Here is an 18,414-nt window from a genome sequence, read left to right as displayed (position 1 = left end):
CATACAGGGAGGAACCAGGAAAACTGGTCAATGTGTCAGTGGACAGATATTACATTTTAATACAGTAGACATTTCTGAAAATATGGGCACAATCAGAATTTGGACAAGATCAGGACAAAGAACGCATGTTAGCAGCACGTATAAACGAGGCTATATTGAGGTAAAATAATTAGGATGGATTTAGTGGCCAAATTGAATCAGGGCAAAACAAATGTATCACAAATAGCTGCATGATACTGTACCTTTTATTAATCAGTAAAACTATATGAAAAGTACTTTTTTCTAATACAATGTGTTAATTATGCAATCAAAATATGTTTCCCAATGAAAGCGGGTGTTGCCAGCTGCTTCGGTAGTATCAAAATGGAATGTAACTACTATCTTGGGAGCATCTGTGACACCAGCAGACATGGGGCAAGGAGCAGCAGAAATCCTTTACTGGCCATCCCTGGATTTCCACCTGCAGCCAGACCAATGCCCTCTGATCCTGAGACACAAGACACAATAGAAAGAGGTCAGCGCAGAGAAAGTGAGATGGGTCATAATCTAATTTACCATAGTACATTCACACCCACCTTTGGTCAAAATTCCTGACCTGATATTCAACCAGTAGACAGTGCGCTGTTGGGCTACAGTGGCCCTGAAAAAAAGTGCAATGCAGATTAATGAAAGCTTGCCTGTCAAAGTGCTGTTATTCAAGCTGTGTGAGGTAAAACATTTTTTTGCTGACTTTTAACTTAAATTGGCACATCATTAGAATTTAATGGTAAATGTACCTTTATTCTTAGAATTCTTATAATACATTACATTAGTTAACATTGTCATATAATTTGTGTAATACGTGCGGAGGAAAATGGATAATCTAGTTTTATAGACTCACAAAGGGTTCAAGATTAGATTTGGGGCTCTAGTCAATCTGTATCGCTGAAGCCTAAAGATTGCGCACTGGAAATGTAAAGCTTATTCCCGATTGAGCATACATATGCAGTGTTTCCCGTGAATGCAGTCTTCGCTAACGCCGGAACATTGCTTTTAACATTGCTTTTAACATTGCCTCTGGAGGTAGCGGTCGAGACGTAGCAAATACGCAAGTTTACATTTGAGTAATGTGTGTAGTCGACTGTATTTTTACGAAAAGTGTAGTAAGGGTAATGAGGCTCTAAATTTTATCAATTACGTAAAGCTGAACTTCAGCTATACACAGACCCGTCGCCAGACCTCAGTCTTAAGGGGGGCATATGAAATGCATGGGAGGGCAGGGCACAATTGTTATTAGTCTACAGTACATATATTTAATAATAAATTCCCTCAAGTGGGGGGGCACAAGCATTTTGGGGGGCGGGCCCGGCCCCCTATGGCCCGCCCATAGCGATACAGATTGGTGGCTATACAGATTGAATAGAGCCCTTGACGTTCACGTTCTTACATGAAGTAGATAGTGCTGGTGTTGTTGGGTGGCATCCAGGTAAACACAGTAGTGCCGTCTTTCAAGTTAGTATTGGCATGGGTGATGGCACCTTGTGCATTTCCTGAGCACTTGGAGACACAATCATAGTTGTCAGCCTCTTTCTAAAATGTTTAGTTTACTCTTGGAATTCTGACCCTTGGGTCCATGCCAAACCCCAATTAGGTTAAGGATGGGAAGCTAGGAACATACCTGCAAGAATTTGGTATCTGGAGGAGGAAGTTGCCAACTTCCTAAAGCATTAGTGCTGGCTGCTGATCGGGCCTCCAGAAGCACGCCTCTGTAGTTTTCTCCAGTTATGGTCACTTATGGGGAAATACACCAACAAACAGTATAGGGTGATACAGATGTGCCATTGCGTTCCCCTTCATCTGCAGAAAGGTGGTATCTTGAATCAATGCTAAGGCATGGTAAAACAGAAAATGTAAGAGGCCTCAGACACACCGAAAAGTGCCTAGTTGTGGCCACTGTCATTGGCCTGCCTTATCCCTTCCACTATGAATTATGAACTGTATTTTTAAGACAACACATTTTTCTAATTTGTGAACTATTTGTTAGGGTTATTTCATAACGTCAGCAGACAAGTGTTACTGGTCCAATCAAATCAGAAAACACACCTAGTTCCTTGGACATGTCCAAAGCTGTAAGGTGTGGGTAGGATGTCCAACATCTTACCTGTAATGGGCTGGCCAGTCTGAAGGGTCCTGGTGCTGGTAAGGATGGTGTAGGGTGCTGGGGTGGGCTGTGGCTGCACCCCAGAGTGGCGAGGGACCATGTCATCACAGGCAGAGGTGGGTGCACCATTGGGAAAGCCAAAGCAGGGAGAGAGCACTTGTAGTAGGACCAAACCAAACATCAACAGCTCCATCAGGTCAAATCAAAATAATCCAGCACAGCAGCACTATGTACAGAGGGCAGGTGGGGGAAGAGTGAAATGGGAGCCTTGAATGAAGAGGGTCTTTTGAAGCAAATTACTGCTGAGTCACTCATGCACATGCCTGTGCACTAACAAGGGTGAGCCCTTGACATGCGCAAGAGCAACAGTCCCCATATTCTATTCTCCCTCTTCTCTTTTTATGGCAAAACAAAGCAACTCTTTATCCACACAGCTGTGAAAAATTACAATTATTCTCACCAGACTCGTGCACATGCCCGTGCACCAACAGGGGTGTCAGGTGAACCCTTTACCATGCGCAAGCAACAGTCCCCTGTTCCATTTCCCCAAAAATATGTTTATCCTCTTGCCGTTTCATGGAAAAACAATGCAACTCTTTCTTCTCCACACACAGCCGTGAAAAATGACAATTATTCTCACCAGACTCGTGCCTTGATGTCAGATTATCCGAACTGCAATGGAAAGTTATTGTGCAATGTTTTATCTCCAAGTCATGTCATCAACAGCAAGCATTTACACCATGATGAGGAAAGGCTCTAATCTATGGATTACTGACCATTGCTCTGGATGAGTAGAAAAATAATATTCCTACTAGTGAAATATTTCTCAAGAATCAACTCTTTCCAGCAAAAGCACTCCACGTAGCAAAAAGTGAAGCATAACAGTAAAAAAAAGAAAACAGCACCTCATACAGAATAGTCCTGAAGGTGCCAGACAGTGAGGTTTATTAGGTTTCATTTGTTTTATTAAGCACTTGAAACCAACAAAACAATTTCATAAAAATACATTTACATGAAAGTTTACTTTTATATCCTCTGATTAACTGATTTTTGTTGATATATCATCACAGATTCACAATATAATTTCATGAGGTCATGGTCTCATTTGAGCTTCTATTTTAAATCAGGAGTGCACAACTCCCTAAGAACCAACAGGCCAACTGACAATCCTTACAGAGGCAGGTAATGGTAAATAGTCACAATTGCCCAGAAAGCACACAGCTTGGTTTCCTCTCATCTGAATCAGTCACTAAAATAGACAGACAACCAGTAGACACAGAACCCTCAACACTGAAATATAACCAGAGGGCTCGATTCAATCTGTAGCGCTGAATATCAGCGTTACAGCGTGCTTGACATTTAAAAGGCAATGTTTCTGCGTTCGCGGAGACGGCATTCACTGGAAATGCTGCATACGTCAGCTCAAATCGGAAATTACCTTTATATTTAATCGCACAATAGCGCTGAACTTCAGGGATACGGATTGTATCGAGCCCCTAACCTAATGAACAGAATGAGTTCTTATCAACAGTCTCAGACATTTCAGTGATGACAACCCGTAGGACCATCAGTTCTTTTTGTGTTTGTGTTTCTTCTTTTGCTGCGAGCGTCTTTTCTTCTGAGCGCCTTGGTCTGACTCCAGGTTTATATTGGGCCCTTTCCCTGTGACTGCCTGTCTGTTGTCCTTTATTAAGTCCTCCCGAGCAATTGGCTCAATGATGGCACCTAACTGGGTGACGACCTTTGGCGCCGTGATCTTCTGCACTGTGTTTTGGGTGTTCCAGGTGCGGCCAACAGGAGAACGGATGGTGCGCTCAAACTGTGTGGGGTTCTCAAATGGGAACGGTAACTGACTCACCTGCAAGAGATGAAGAAAGAAGAAGTCAAACCATAACACAATGTCATACTTGTTTCTTTTTTTGGGGTGGGGGGGCTTCCTCCACCTCCACCCCCATATGACAAAGTCATATCTTTCTAGTAAAATAGTATGCAAGTCACTGAGCTAGGTCACCTGGTGTGCAGCAATGGAGGAATCCCGCTTCTCTGAGATGATGATGTTAGGGAGCTTTTGGTCTTGCCTTGGTGGAGGAGGAGCAACTTTTACCCGGAATCTTCAGTAAGACAAAAAAGCAAACCATATTAGGGGCACAAACTCAAAAATACCTCCACTAAACCTGCATGATACTACTTGGAGCAGTTTGTCAAATGACCACAATTCGATGCCATTGCCATCTACCTACCTCTTGCGTTTGCTACGAGAGGGTTGGAGACCGAGGCCTCCCCACTCTCCCCATCCAGGCAAAGTCAGGTCAATAACCTTCGGCCTTCCTGCTTCCTCCTGTTTCCTTTTGTCCTTCAGGAAGTCGGAGATGACATCATCCCCTGCAAAGGCCTCTTTAATGATGACCCTCTGTTCCTCCTTGTCCTGAGATGGCCATACATTACATGACAGAAAAGGCAGAGTTTAATTTCCCAGATAACAGCATAGAATACATAAAGATCTTTTTGCAGGCAGGTGCGCTGATTGGCGCATTGAAGCCTCCTGCAGATTAAAGGGCACTCGTTTCAGATGCACCTTGAAAAATACATGTATTTGTCTTGTACTGTGTCCCTTACCTCAACATCCTCGACAGCTGTTGGAGCCAACGGCACTTTGATGACCTTCGCCTCCTTGGTCAGAACCTCATTTGGATCAATCACTCTCTTTCTCTTTCTCTTTGTCTGTTGAGTTGCAGACTGAGGGTCTGTTTCCTCTGTGCTTGGCGTCTGGGTGATTAGAGGTGCTGGGTCATTGGCAGAGACGTCCTGACTGAGCAGCTCCACATCCTCCAGGGTCCTAACCCGCACCAGGCCCTCCTCCAGCAGGGCAGGGCTCTCCCCCTGGCCTACACCTGCCCCTGCCTTGGGCAGCTCAGCTGGAGGCTCCACGTGGTTCTTCACTAGCCCATGGAACAGGCTGGTGAACTCTGAGAGCCCAGCCTCCTCATCATCGTCAGAGATCTCTCCAGTCTCAGCTTTCTTCCCATCTGGAGTTTGAGTGGAAAAGGAGTTGTTGTACTTTGTGAGAGACAACACAAACACAAAACTGGGAACTTTACATTTCACTCCTGATCATGAGTATGAAACTAATCTGCAAAGACGTGACCCTACATCAATATCTTCATTACCGTCATTCTCCACCATAGACATGGGTGCAACCTCAACATCTTCAGTTTGACGCAATTTCCGCCTCTCCTCAAACCCTCTTAAAAGTGCATCTTCTTCGGTTTCCTCCATCTGGTCCTCATCCTCCTCTTGGTCATCCTGTCCTTCTCCTGGTTTTCCCACTTCTCCGTGACCAACAACAGGAGACTGTATACAGCTGCTTTCCTCCTGCACCGTAGGCTCTGTAGAAAGCTTGCCTCTCATCCATGGATTCACCTGGTCCACTATGGGCTCTGCGTCATTCACAAAGTCTGGCAAGGTCTCTGCTGAATCCTCTTCATCCTCCTCCTCATCTTCGTCAGCAGGTATTACCAACTTCTGGGTCAGATCTTTGTTCACTTCCAGCTGCGTCTGCATGGCTTTGCGAGCCTGGGGACCAAGAGAAACCAAATTAGTCTCCATCAATTTATTTCAGGCATGGGGTCTCATGACACATACCTATGGCGATATATTTGAAACATTTGATAGAAATGTATGTAGCGAGTCACAAACAAAAAAGTGTTGTGCAAATGTACAGTGGCTTGTGAAAGTATTCACCCCCTTGGCATTTTTCCTATTTTGTTGCCTTACAACCTGAAATTAAAATGGATTTTTTTGGGGATATGTATCATTTGATTTACACAACATGCCTTCCACTTTGAACACGCAACATATTTTTTTATTGTGAAACAAACAAGAAATAAGACAAAAAAACGGAAAACCTGAGTGTGCATAACTATTCACCCCCCCAAAGTCAATACTTTGTAGAGCCACCTTTTGCAGCAATTACAGCTGCAAGTCTTTTGGGGTATGTCTCTATAAGCTTGGCACATCTAGCCACTGGGATTTTTGTCCATTCTTCAAGGCAAAACTGCTCCAGCTCCTTCAAGTTGGATGGGTTCGGCTGATGTACAGCAATCTTTAAGTCATACCACAGATTCTCAATTGGATTGAGGTCTGGGCTTTGACTAGGCCATTCCAAGACATTTAAATGTTTCCCCTTAAACCACTCAAGTGTTGCTTTAGCAGTATGCTTAGGGTCATTGTCCTGCTGGAAGGTGAACCTCCGTCCCAATCTCAAATCTCTGGAAGACTGAAACAGGTTTTCCTCATGAATTTCCCTGTATTTAGCGCCATCCACCATTCCTTCAATTCTGACCAGTTTCCCAGTCCCTGCTAATGAAAAACATCCCCACAGCATGACGCTGCCAGCACCATGCTTCACTGTGGGGATGGTGTTCTCGGGGTGATGAGAGGTGTTGGGTTTGCACCAGACATAGCGTTTTCCTTGATGGCCAAAATGCTCAATTTTAGTCTCACCTGACCAGAGTACCTTCTTCCATATGTTTGGGGAGTCTCCCACATGCCTTTTGGCGAACACCAAACGTGTTTGCTTATTTTTTTCATTAAGCAATATCTTTTTTCTGGCCACTCTTCCGTAAAGGCCAGCTCTGTGGAGTGTCCAGCTTAATGTGGTCCTACGGACAGATACTCCAATCTACGCTGTAGAGCTTTGCAGCTCCTTCAGGGTTCTTTGGTCTCTTTGTTGCCTCTGATTAATGCCCTCCTTGCCTGGTCCGTGAGTTTTGGTGGGCGGCCCTCTCTTGGCATGTTTGTTGTGATGCTATATTCTTTCCATTTTTTTTATAATGGATTTTAAAAATGGTGCTCCGTGGGATGTTCAAAGTTTCTGATATTTTTTTATAACCCAACCCTGATCTGTACTTCTCCACAACTATGTCCCTGACCTGTTTGGAGAGTTCCTTGGTCTTCATGGTGCCGATTGCTTGGTGGTACACCTTGCTTAGTGGTGTTGCAGACTCTGGGGCCTTTCAGAACAGGTGTATATATACACTGAGATCATGTGACACTTAAATAATGTCCACCTGTGTGCAATCTAACTAATTATGTGACTTCTGAAGGTAATTGGTTGCACCAGATCTTATTTAGCGGCTTTATAGCAAAGGGGGTGAATACATATGCACGCACCACTTCTCAGTTATTTATTTTTTATACTTTTTTGAAACAAGATATTGTGGCCTGTGGAATGTTGTCCCACTCCTCTTCAATGGCTGTGCGATATTGCTGGATATTGGTGGGAACTGGAACACGCTGTCGTACACGTAGATCCAGAGCATCCCAAACATGTTCAATGGGTGACATGTCTGGTGAGCATGCAGGCCATGGAAGAACTGGGACATTTTCCGTTTTCAGGAATTGTGTACAGATCCTTGCGATATGGGGCCGTGCATTATTATGCTGAAACAAGAGGTGATGGCGGCGGATGAATGGCATGACAATGGGCCTCAGGATCTCGTCACGGTATTGCTGTGCATTCAAATTGCCATCGATATAATGCAATTGTGTTCGTTGTCCGTAGCTTATGCCTGCCCATACCATAACCCCACCGCCATCATGGGGCACTTTGTTCACAATGTTGAAATTAGCAAACCACTCGCCCACACAACGCCATACACGTGGTCTGCGGTTGTGAGGCCGGTTGGACATTCTACTCAATTCTATAAAACGACGTTGGAGGCAACTTTAACAGCTCTGGTGTACATTCCTGCAGTCACCATGCCAATTGCATGCTCCCTTAAAACATCTGTCGTATTGTGTTTAGAGTGGCCTTTAATTGTCCCCAGCTCAAGGTGCACCTGTGTAATGATCATGCTGTTTAATCAGCTTCTTGATATGCCACACCTATCAGGTGGATGGATTATCTTGGCAATGGAGAAATACTCACAAATAGGGATGTAAATTAATTTGCGCACACCATTTGAGAAAATTAAGCTTTTTGTGTGTATGAAAAATATAAATTATACTAAATATAAATTATACTTTTATATTTATAAAAAATACATACGACTTACATGAGCAATTAGGGTTAAGTGCCTTGTTCAAGGGCACAGACAGATTTTTCACCTAGTCGGCTCTGGGATTAGAACCAGCGACCTTTCAGTTACTGGCACAACGCTCTTAACCACTAAGCTATCTTTTATTTTAGCCCATGAAACATGGGACCAACACTTTACATGTTGTGTTTATATTTTTGTTCAGTGTAGTTTCAAAAACATACAGTATGTCATGATCCAAAAGCAAAGGAGTCATCATTAACGAAAACAGATGATTGTTTTTTTCTGGTTAACACAGCACATTTTGCCAACATATTTCTTACTTTGCAAAGACAAGTGGTCTAATATGTTTTTGTGAATGTGACATTTGTGACTCCACAGATTACTTTTGTGACCTGCATTATATATATTTGTGCCTTGCATTACATTTGACTGCCATCCCATATTTGTGAATTGCATTTTACGGCTCATTTTGTGCAGATTAAAAGCACGGCATCCATATTAGGGCTTCCTCAGGTGGGATCCTCCTGGCTAAAGCAGTGTCCACAGCGGTGGAGTGGGCTCCATCTTTGACAGGTCAGCCCTCACACACACAGGGTCCCACTTCTTAATTTAAAAAACTACATCATTTTAAACTAGAAATTAAAATTGACATCAACCTTGGTGACTGATTACATTATGTAAGACTGATAAAGAGTAGTATAAACAGTATTACCATTTGACATTTTGGATTCAGACCATAGTCATCACATTTACATGCACACCAACTTTGCATTATCATTTGCAGATTGTAATTTATTTTAGTCTTTAAAAAAATATTGGTATCTTCGTGACTCACTACTTATATATTTTAAACATTGATAGATTTCTAACTCCATATGATACCGCTCTCTTTTCTGAAAACACTGGTTCTCTCAAACTGCCAGGCCAATACATTTCAAATATATTTGCACATAAATTATTGCGACTGGTAGCTTAATATCCTTTAAAACAAACAACATCTAAAAACAGTTTAAAAGCACATTACCCCATCATCATATTTTGCCATGATGGCCTTGGACTTGGCCCATTTGCCACTGTTCTGGTGCTTCAGAGACATTCGTTCCTGTGGGAATAGAGATGAAACAGAAAAAAATAAGCAGGTTTAATGCTAATAATCACAATTTATTCTTAGGTTCTTTCAAGTTGTTTCTATCAATCTCTCCTTTCATGTAAAGGTCTCACAAAGCATATTACCTTCATTCTTGACAGTTCCATCTTCTTCAGTTCCTCCAAGGCAGCAGCAGGGTCTGTCTTAACCATTTCATCAAACTGTTTCAGATACTCCTTACGCATCACTTTCTTCTGTACCCTGTGGTATCTGGGGAAGAAATGGGAATGTTATTCATCAAGTAGTGCCTCTGATGTTTCCTTGCAGTGATGTTACACCATTCACATGCCACCTTCCTTCCACCATCTCAGTTAATCAACCTCCTCCTGGATCATCGAATTTCCTTTTACTTTGCATTACTCATCCTCCAGCAGAATTTACAGCTACACAAGTCAGGAATTTCTTCTCACCGCAAACTTGAGGAATATCAATACAACAGTTCATTTTTGTAGCGCAAAATAAATAAAGTGTCAAATAAGTATCAAACCCTCCTTAATATAGGGAACTATATTGTAAGGATATCTCAAACCCTCCTTAATATAAGGAACTATATTGTAAGGATATCTCAAACCCGCCTTAATATAGGGAACTATATTGTAAGGATATCTCAAACCCTCCTTAATATAAGGAACTATATTGTAAGGATATCTCAAACCCGCCTTAATATAGGGAACTATATTGTAAGGATATCTCAAACCCTCCTTAATATAAGGAACTATATTGTAAGGATATCTCAAACCCGCCTTAATATAGGGAACTATATTGTAAGGATATCTCAAACCCGCCTTAATATAGGGAACTATATTGTAAGGATCTCTCAAACCCGCCTTAATATAGGGAACTATATTGTAAGGGTATCTCAAACCCGCCTTAATATAGGGAACTATATTGTAAGGATATCTCAAACCCTCCTTAATATAGGGAACTATATTGTAAGGATATCTCAAACCCTCCTTAATATAGGGAACTATATTGTAAGGATATCTCAAACCCGCCTTAATATAGGGAACTATATTGTAAGGATATCTCAAACCCGCCTTAATATAGGGAACTATATTGTAAGGATATCTCAAACCCTCCTTAATATAGGGAACTATATTGTAAGGATATCTCAAACCCTCCTTAATATAGGGAACTATATTGTAAGGATATCTCAAACCCTCCTTAATATAGGGAACTATATTGTAAGGATATCTCAAACCCTCCTTAATATAGGGAACTATATTTTAAGGATATCTCAAACCCTCCTTAATATAGGGAACTATATTGTAAGGATATCTCAAACCCTCCTTAATATAGGGAACTATATTGTAAGGATATCTAACACTCACTTCTTGCTTTTTATTTTTCTTTCCCTTTTGGCTTTCGCTTCATAATAAGACTGTAGTACTCTGGCTTTTTGAAGTTCTGCACGACGGATCTTGGCCTGCAAAAAAATTTAACAATAATGTATTATATATTGATTGTAGATATGCGAGTCAACCAAGAAACATTTAGAAAAACTCCCCAATTTGTACATTGTCCTTTTTGTCCACATACAGAATGAAGTCAAGATCAGTAGTGTGTGCAGGCCTGTGTCCTTGCCCAGCACTAACACACCATATTCAGCTTATTTTATGCATTTCACCACATGCCGGATGTCATGCTTGAGGCGGGGACTCACCTCCACCAGACTCATGGCCCTCAGAGAGGCCTCCTCAGTGGGTGTCAGGACAGGGTCATGGAGAGGCTGCTTGTTCATGCGTAGGAGGCTGAATATCTCCTGTTCTAGGGGGGTTTGAGCCTTGAACATAAAATATGCATCTGAAATTAGTTTATAATCGTGGAACACACAGAAAAATCCAAAGGATCTTTTTACACCCACCTTCCATCCAGCTACCACCTGCTCCATGCGTTTGGGTCCAGAGGGCTCCTGGTTCAGTGGGAAGACCAGCTGCTCCGCCTTCTGGTTCTGTAGGACCACACTCTGCCAGCGAGACACCTCTTTTGACGTTTTCTCAAAAGCCACTTCTCTTTGGATCTGTAAAAGGAAATGTGTTAAATCCTCTTGAGTCGTGAACAGTGGCCTGACTAGACATCCGGCCCCCGTCGGTGTTCTTACCCTTTCTGTCTCCTTCCTGGTCAGGGGTGTCTCCAGGGTGCTCTGGTTATGTTGAAGGTTCTTCAGCTGCTTTTTCATCTTCATTAAGGCACTGGGGGTCTTATCCAAGGTTCCAATGAGGTCAGACATATTTATTTTGTCTCCTTCACCTGTCAGTCATGACACGCAGACAGACATACAGTTCAGACTCAGCTTATTGTCAAATCACATTTTGGATTTCCATCACTGTTCCTGGATCCTGTCATTACAGACATTTAGCAACACTTTTCACTAATTAACTGGCAAAATATCTTGATAAAAGCACAAGGCATTTTCATAGGAGTAAATCAGGTACATTTAGCATCATTTACCTTCTGCATTGACTGTGAATTCTGACACCTGAATGCTTGCTTCAGACCGTTCAGTAAGCTTCTTCCTGATCGTTAGAATAATGCACATTGACAAAAAACAGATCAAACATACATGACCACAAAAGCAACAAGTAAAAATGTAACATTAAATACTGGTGAATAAAATGAATTGGTGGGCCAAGTTCTCCAGTCCTCATTTCTCCTGTATAACTCCAGAAGCCCCACTCATCTAGGAAGGTACTATAGGAGCACAATGTTGCTACATCTCTCACCTCTTCTTCCCCCCGAGCGAGCTGATGGCCTCCAGCAGTTTGCAGTGTTTCCTCTCGTCATCGCTGCCTCCCTGTATCAGACAAAACACACATCAGGGCTCTACAGTGCATCCATTTTACTCGCATATGAGCCTAAATATTTTGCTGTGCGACCTGGAATTTGTATTTAGGAGCACCAGTGCGTCTAGAAAAATTACCTGGACGCACACGTGTAAAAACAATCCATAATGAATGTGCTTTGAGAAGTCAGCTCATACAGATTCTCAATATAGTGACCGCCTCCTGCATGTTTCAAAAATTCCAAATAGACAGATATGCTACCGTCTTATTATTGCTCAAGATAATTACTGCACGTGTGTGTGTATCCCACCTCATCCTCACTAGCACTAATATTGTCATCAGCCAGTGCTTGATGAAGCTCCACTTCATCCTCGTCATCCATCCCCTGGACCACCGTCTCACGGGAACTGGAGTGGGGGACAAAAGAGCTTCCTGTTACTTTGCACTTAGTTACCTTTTATTCCATCAACATTAGCCCTGTAGTTCTGTGCAACGTGTAGTAGTTAGCTAGTTGGCCAACTGTAATATATATATATATATATATATATATATACATACATACATACATACATACATACATACACAGTGGGGAGAACAAGTATTTGATACACTGTAAGTAGGAAAACCTGCAAAATCTGCAAAGCATGTAGAGGTCTGTAATTTTTATCATAGGTACACTTCAACTGTGAGAGACGGAATCTGAAACAAAAATCCAGAAAATCACATTGTATGATTTTTAAGTAATTAATTTGCATTTTATTGCATGACATAAGTATTTGATCACCTACCAACCAGTAAGAATTCCGGCTCTCACAGACATGTTAGTTTTTCTTTAAGAAGCCCTCCTGTTCTCCACTCATTACCTGTATTAACTGCACCCATTTGAACTCGTTACCTGTATAAAAGACACCTGTCCACACACTCAATCAAACAGACTCCAACCTCTCCACAATGGCCAAGACCAGAGAGCTGTGTAAGGAAATCAGGGATAAAATTGTAGACCTGCACAAGGCTGGGATGGGCTACAGGACAATAGGCAAGCAGCTTGGTGAGAAGGCAACAACTGTTGGCGCAATTATTAGAAAATGGAATAAGTTCAAGATGACGGTCAATCACCCTCAGCCTGGGGCTCCATGCAAGATCTCACCTCGTGGGGCATCAATGATCATGAGGAAGGTGAGGGATCAGCCCAGAACTACACGGCAGGACCTGGTCAATGACCTGAAGAGAGCTGGGACCACAGTCTCAAAGAAAACCATTAGTAACACACTACGCCGTCATGGATTAAAATCCTGCAGCGCACGCAAGGTCCCCCTGCTCAAGCCAGCGCATGTCCAGGCCCGTCTGAAGTTTGCCAATGACCATCTGGATGATCCAGAGGAGGAATGGGAGATGGTCATGTGGTCTGATGAGACAAAAATATAGCTTTTTGGTCTAAACTCCACTCGCCGTGTTTGGAGGAAGAAGAAGGATGAGTACAACCCCAAGAATACCATCCCAACCGTGAAGCATGGAGGTGGAAACATCACTCTTTGGGGATGCTTTTCTGCAAAGGGGATAGGACGACTGCACCGTATTGAGGGGAGGATGGATGGGGCCATGTATCGCGAGATCTTGGCCAACAACCTCCTTCCCTCAGTAAGAGCATTGAAGATGGGTCGTGGCTGGGTCTTCCAGCATGACAACGACCCGAAACACACAGCCAGGGCAACTAAGGAGTGGCTCCGTAAGAAGCATCTCAAGGTCCTGGAGTGGTCTACCCAGTCTCCAGACCTGAACCCAATAGAAAATCTTTGGAGGGAGCTGAAATTCCGTATTGCCCAGCGACAGCCCCGAAACCTGAAGGATCTGGAGAAGGTCTGTATAGAGGAGTGGGCCAAAATCCCTGCTGCAGTGTGTGCAAACCTGGTCAAGACCTACAGGAAACGTATGATCTCTGTAATTGCAAACAAAGGTTTCTGTACCAAATATTAAGTTCTGCTTTTCTGATGTATCAAATACTTATGTCATGCATTAAAATGCAAATTAATTACTTAAAAATCATACAATGTGATTTTCTGGATTTTTGTTTTAGATTCAGTCTCTCACAGTTGAAGTGTACCTATGATAAAAATTACAGACCTCTACATGCTTTGTAAGTAGGAAAACCTGCAAAATCGGCAGTGTATCAAATACTTGTTCTCCCCACTGTAGATACATATACACACACAAAAGTATGTGGACACCCCTTTAAAATTAGTGAATGTGGCTATTTCAGCCATACCCATTCCGGACAGGTCTATAAAATCGACCACACAGCCACGCAAATCTCCATAGTCAAACATTGGCAGTAGAACGGCCTTACTGAAGAGCTCTGTGACTTTCAACGTGGCACTGTCATATGATGCCACCTTTACAACAATTCAGTAAAATTTCTGCCCTGCATTTTTGTGTATGGGTGCCCCGGTCCTCTGTAGCTCAGCTGGTAGAGCACAGCGCTTGTAACGCCAGGGTAGTGGGTTCGATCCCCGGGACCACCCATACACAAAAATGTATGCACGCATGACTGTAAGTCGCTTTGGATAAAAGCGTCTGCTAAATGGCATATTATTATTATTAGAGCTGCCACGGTCAACTGTAAGTGCTGTTATTCTGAAGTGGAAACGTCTAGGAGCAACAACGGCTCAGACGCGAAGTGGTAGGCCACACAAACTCACAGAACAGGACCGCAGAGTGCAGAAGTGTGTAGCGCGTAAATATCATCTGTCCTCGGTTGCAACACTCACTATCGTCGTCGGCTGGAGTGGTCTAAAGCTCGCCGCCATTGGACTCTGGAGCAGTGGAAACGTGTTCTCTGGAGTGATGAATCACATTTCACCATCTGGAAGTCCAACTGACTAATCTGGGTTTGGTGGATGCCAGGAAAACGCTACCTGCCCGAATGCATAGTACCAACTGTAAAGTTTGGTGGAGGAAGAATAATGGTTCGGGCTTCGCCCCTTAGTTCCAGTGAAGGGAAATCTTAACGCTACAGCATACAATAACATTCTAGATGATTCTGTGCTTCCAACTTTGTGGCAACAGTTTGGGGAAGGCCCTTTCCTGTTTCAGCATGACAATGCCATTTTGCACAAAGCGAGGTCCATCCAGAAATGATTTGTCGAGATCGGTGTGGAAGAATCCAGAAATGATTTGTCGAGATCGGTGTGGAAGAACTTGACCGGTCTGCACAGAGCCCTGACATCAACCACCTTTGTGATTAATTGGAACGCCGACTGCGAGCCGGGCCTAATCGCCCGACTTCACAAATGCTCATTGGCTTAATGGAAGCACCCGCAGCAATATTCCAACATCTAGTGGAAAGCCTTCCCATAAGAGTGGAGGCTGTTATAGCAGCAAGGGGGGACCAACTCCACATTAACGACCATGATTTTGGAATGAGACGTTCGACGTGCAGGTGTCCACATACTTTTGGTCATGTAACGTAAGAAATAAGTCACGATTACTTTGGTCAGCTAGGTAGCTAGCTTGACCGCTAATGTTAGCTAGCTAACGTAATTTGGTGTATGTGGCACCATCTGTGGCTCTCGACCTTCCATTTCAAGTAATTAGTCGCACTGTAAATAATATAAATTGAGACCCGGGTTATTGAAAAGGTGAGTTCAGTGCACAAACCTTGTCATCTTCATAGTTTCTCCACTCTTTCGTGCAGTTTTTGACTTAGCCATTTTGACTATAAACTAGCTAGAAACACACGTGCAATGTAAATGCCGGATGGGAGTCAAATCTGTCGTAAAAGCGCGTGCCCCACAGCTGCCATGTTCGAGTACATCAATGCTGCGTAGTGCGCAGTCAGCGCTCGTGGCCCAGATCTGCTGAAATTGACAAGTATGGGTAACAGGATACTTGGAGCACAGATTGAACAATGAGGTTAGTTATAAAAAATCTTTGCTTGGAGTGTGTCTGAAAGTGGGCGTTGCAAAAGAAGTGGGTGGATCAACAGCGATTGGTAGCTTAATGTTTACATAGCAGGTTAAGAACTAACGTAGCAGGTTAGGATAATTAAGGCGGTAGGTTAGGATAATGAGTTTAAGGTCAGGATTTGCAAAACATGCTACAGTTTTCAACAATTGATTAGAATTGCAGCCCAATCAGACACGCAAAACGGTCTTGAGTGGCAACAAATCTGCCCAATTAGCTGATTCGCTTTCCATACACCCACTTCTCTTGATCCTCCCACATCTACTGACACGGCCACTTTCAGACACACTCCGTTTATGCAGTTACCCATGACTCGAAAAATAACGCCCGGCTCTAATCATGACCATCCATGTTCATAATTAATGACTTATCTTCTTCTGGTCTCTTTGAACATGAATTCCCCCAGGTTTTCCCCTGAACTCTACTATGCCTACTTACCACCAGTGGCGATTTTAGCATGTAAATCTTGGTGGGGCAAACTTCCCTCAAAAATGTAAGATGCCAGCAAAGCCACTACACAACACTAAACAATACATTAATTGCACTATAGCGGTGACAAACGGTGCCCACAAACTGTTAGGGCCTACATAAAGCTGTCCCAACAGCAGAGCTTTCTTTTCAGCACCATGGAGTGAATCGTTACAACTGCTACACCTGGCTATCAGCAGAGCCTTGTCTGACAGCGAAATAGTTCATTCAGCCTCATTTACTGCCTTAAAAAAAAACATAGTTGATATGGCTGACTTGCCTAAACAAATGTGTTTTTTTTACTGACAATTGAGATGTACAAACTATGGCATAAGGGTATGACGAGCGGATAAGAGGCAATCCGTAATTTCGATTAAGACATTCATGAGCGAGCTAGGACGGACGTCGTCAATATAACTATTTGTTCAGCACTTTTGAAATGTACAGCGACAGAATTCAGAAAATGGGCCATTCTTACAATATTCTCCCTGTACACCAAGTCAGAACTGTAGGATAAATAAAGGGGGCATATAAGCAGACAATGAAAGCTCTTACAATATTCGATGATTACATTTCTCTAAAACAGGCTATAGGCTACATGTGCACCACCAAGTCAGAACAGTAGGCTAAGTTATGAGGGGGAAAGGGACCAAATTATTAGGGTGAGGCACATGGGCTACTAACAGTTTACTACACAACATACACTTAGTATTACTTTCTTAGCTACAGTATACATATCTCCCTGGTATATTACATAATTTATGCAGTAACATACAATACATTTTTGGACTCACCTTGTTGTGCTATACTCACTTGAACAGAAAGGTGGCACGGCGGTCCTTGTTGGCAAATTTTGTTATCAAACTTTGTCATCAAAGTCTGGCATTCTCTGGATTTATGGCGCTTTCAAGACAACTGGGAACTCGGAAAAACACAAGGTCGAATCATGACATCAGTGATCTTCAGGTCGGAGCTCTAGAAAGAGGCCCGAGTTCCAGACTTGGAATTATGAGTTAGATGACCATTCAAAACGTATTTTCCCAGTCGGAGCTCGTTTTTTCCGAGTTCCCAGATGTCTTGAATTTACTTTAGTCATACTGGATTGACAGCATGGCCAATGTATTCAAACTTTTCTGGCCCATGGTGTTGAGTGTTTATCCTTTTATGCTTGGAAAAGAGACCCTTAAACCTTGGACCACACACCCACTCCACTGAATAGCAGGCTAGTGATTGCTTTGCAACACTTACATTTACATTTTACATTTTAGTCATTTAGCAGACGCTCTTATCCAAAGCGACTTACAGTTAGTTAGTGCATACATTATTTATTTTTTTCATACCCCCTGTGGGAATCGAACCCACTATCAACTGAACTACATCCCTGCCAGCCATTCCCTCCCCTACCCTGGACGACGCTGGGCCAATTGCGCGCCGCCCCATCACTTGCAGTTAGCCACTGATTCCTTCCAAACTACTCATTGTTGAATTTGCGATTTCCAACTGGTTGTGTAATGTTTATATCCAATGGCCGATGAGCACCGATACCTTTTATCTATAATTTCTCTTCATATGACAAGGATTGAAAAGGATTTGCCAGTAGATTGTAGACTTGATTCATGACGATGACTGCCTGTCTAGCTTGCTAGCTAAGATTTAGAAAGTATGATGTTAACATGATCAGTCCAATCAAAGCTAAGGTAGATATAACGTGATTTGATGTCATTTCATCTGTGGCCAATGACCTTGAGCCTTCTTGGATGGGCACTTCTAATGTAACTATATGGCAGCACCGAAGGGGCTTGAATTTTCGAGCTCTCTGTAGATTTTGCGGTGACGTAGTGTCCCCATGAGTGACAGAACACTGAGCCAATCACG

General features: G+C 42.8%; 2 protein-coding genes across 2 annotated transcripts; both read right to left on the bottom strand.

Annotated features, from left to right (window-relative positions):
* Positions 1 to 377: 377 nt before the first annotated feature.
* LOC311099852 (putative defense protein Hdd11) lies at positions 378 to 2,333 on the bottom strand (the record flags this gene model as incomplete). The annotated part of the gene is made up of 5 exons (XM_084140584.1): positions 378 to 487; positions 576 to 640; positions 1,427 to 1,536; positions 1,658 to 1,770; positions 2,141 to 2,333. The coding sequence occupies 5 exons, from the start codon at positions 2,331 to 2,333 to the stop codon at positions 378 to 380; spliced, it is 591 nt and encodes a 196-aa protein (XP_083996710.1).
* Positions 2,334 to 3,068: 735 nt separating this feature from the next.
* On the bottom strand, positions 3,069 to 15,858 carry LOC311100225 (U3 small nucleolar RNA-associated protein 14 homolog A). Its single transcript, XM_084141045.1, has 15 exons — positions 15,766 to 15,858; positions 12,422 to 12,518; positions 12,052 to 12,122; positions 11,780 to 11,844; positions 11,430 to 11,578; positions 11,193 to 11,348; positions 10,992 to 11,111; positions 10,660 to 10,754; positions 9,415 to 9,538; positions 9,206 to 9,283; positions 5,308 to 5,713; positions 4,757 to 5,166; positions 4,381 to 4,565; positions 4,152 to 4,251; positions 3,069 to 3,998 (listed from the first exon to the last, which is right to left on the bottom strand). Exons 1-15 carry the CDS (start codon positions 15,816 to 15,818, stop codon positions 3,708 to 3,710), a joined length of 2,400 nt encoding a protein of 799 aa, XP_083997171.1. The 5' UTR covers positions 15,819 to 15,858; the 3' UTR covers positions 3,069 to 3,707.
* Between the last annotated feature and the right edge of the window lie 2,556 nt (positions 15,859 to 18,414).

The sequence above is a fragment of the Coregonus lavaretus genome (assembly GCF_964263955.1).
Source record: "Coregonus lavaretus genome assembly, chromosome: 24".
NCBI lineage: Eukaryota > Metazoa > Chordata > Actinopteri > Salmoniformes > Salmonidae > Coregonus > Coregonus lavaretus.
The sequence above is the reverse complement of the archived record's forward strand: the minus strand, read 5'-3'. Positions and strand labels throughout refer to the sequence as shown.

What these genes read in the sequence shown, in the direction of transcription:
- LOC311100225 (XM_084141045.1), bottom strand. Translation starts at nt 15,818, where the DNA reads ATGGCTAAGTCAAAAACTGCACGAAAGAGTGGAGAAACTATGAAGATG. An exon ending in TCTCGTAGCAAACGCAAGAG is followed by an intron (nt 4,252 to 4,380) that starts GTAGGTAGATGG and finishes GTCTTACTGAAG; the next exon opens with ATTCCGGGTAAAAGTTGCTC. An exon ending in CCTCCATTGCTGCACACCAG is followed by an intron (nt 3,999 to 4,151) that starts GTGACCTAGCTC and finishes CATCTCTTGCAG; the next exon opens with GTGAGTCAGTTACCGTTCCC.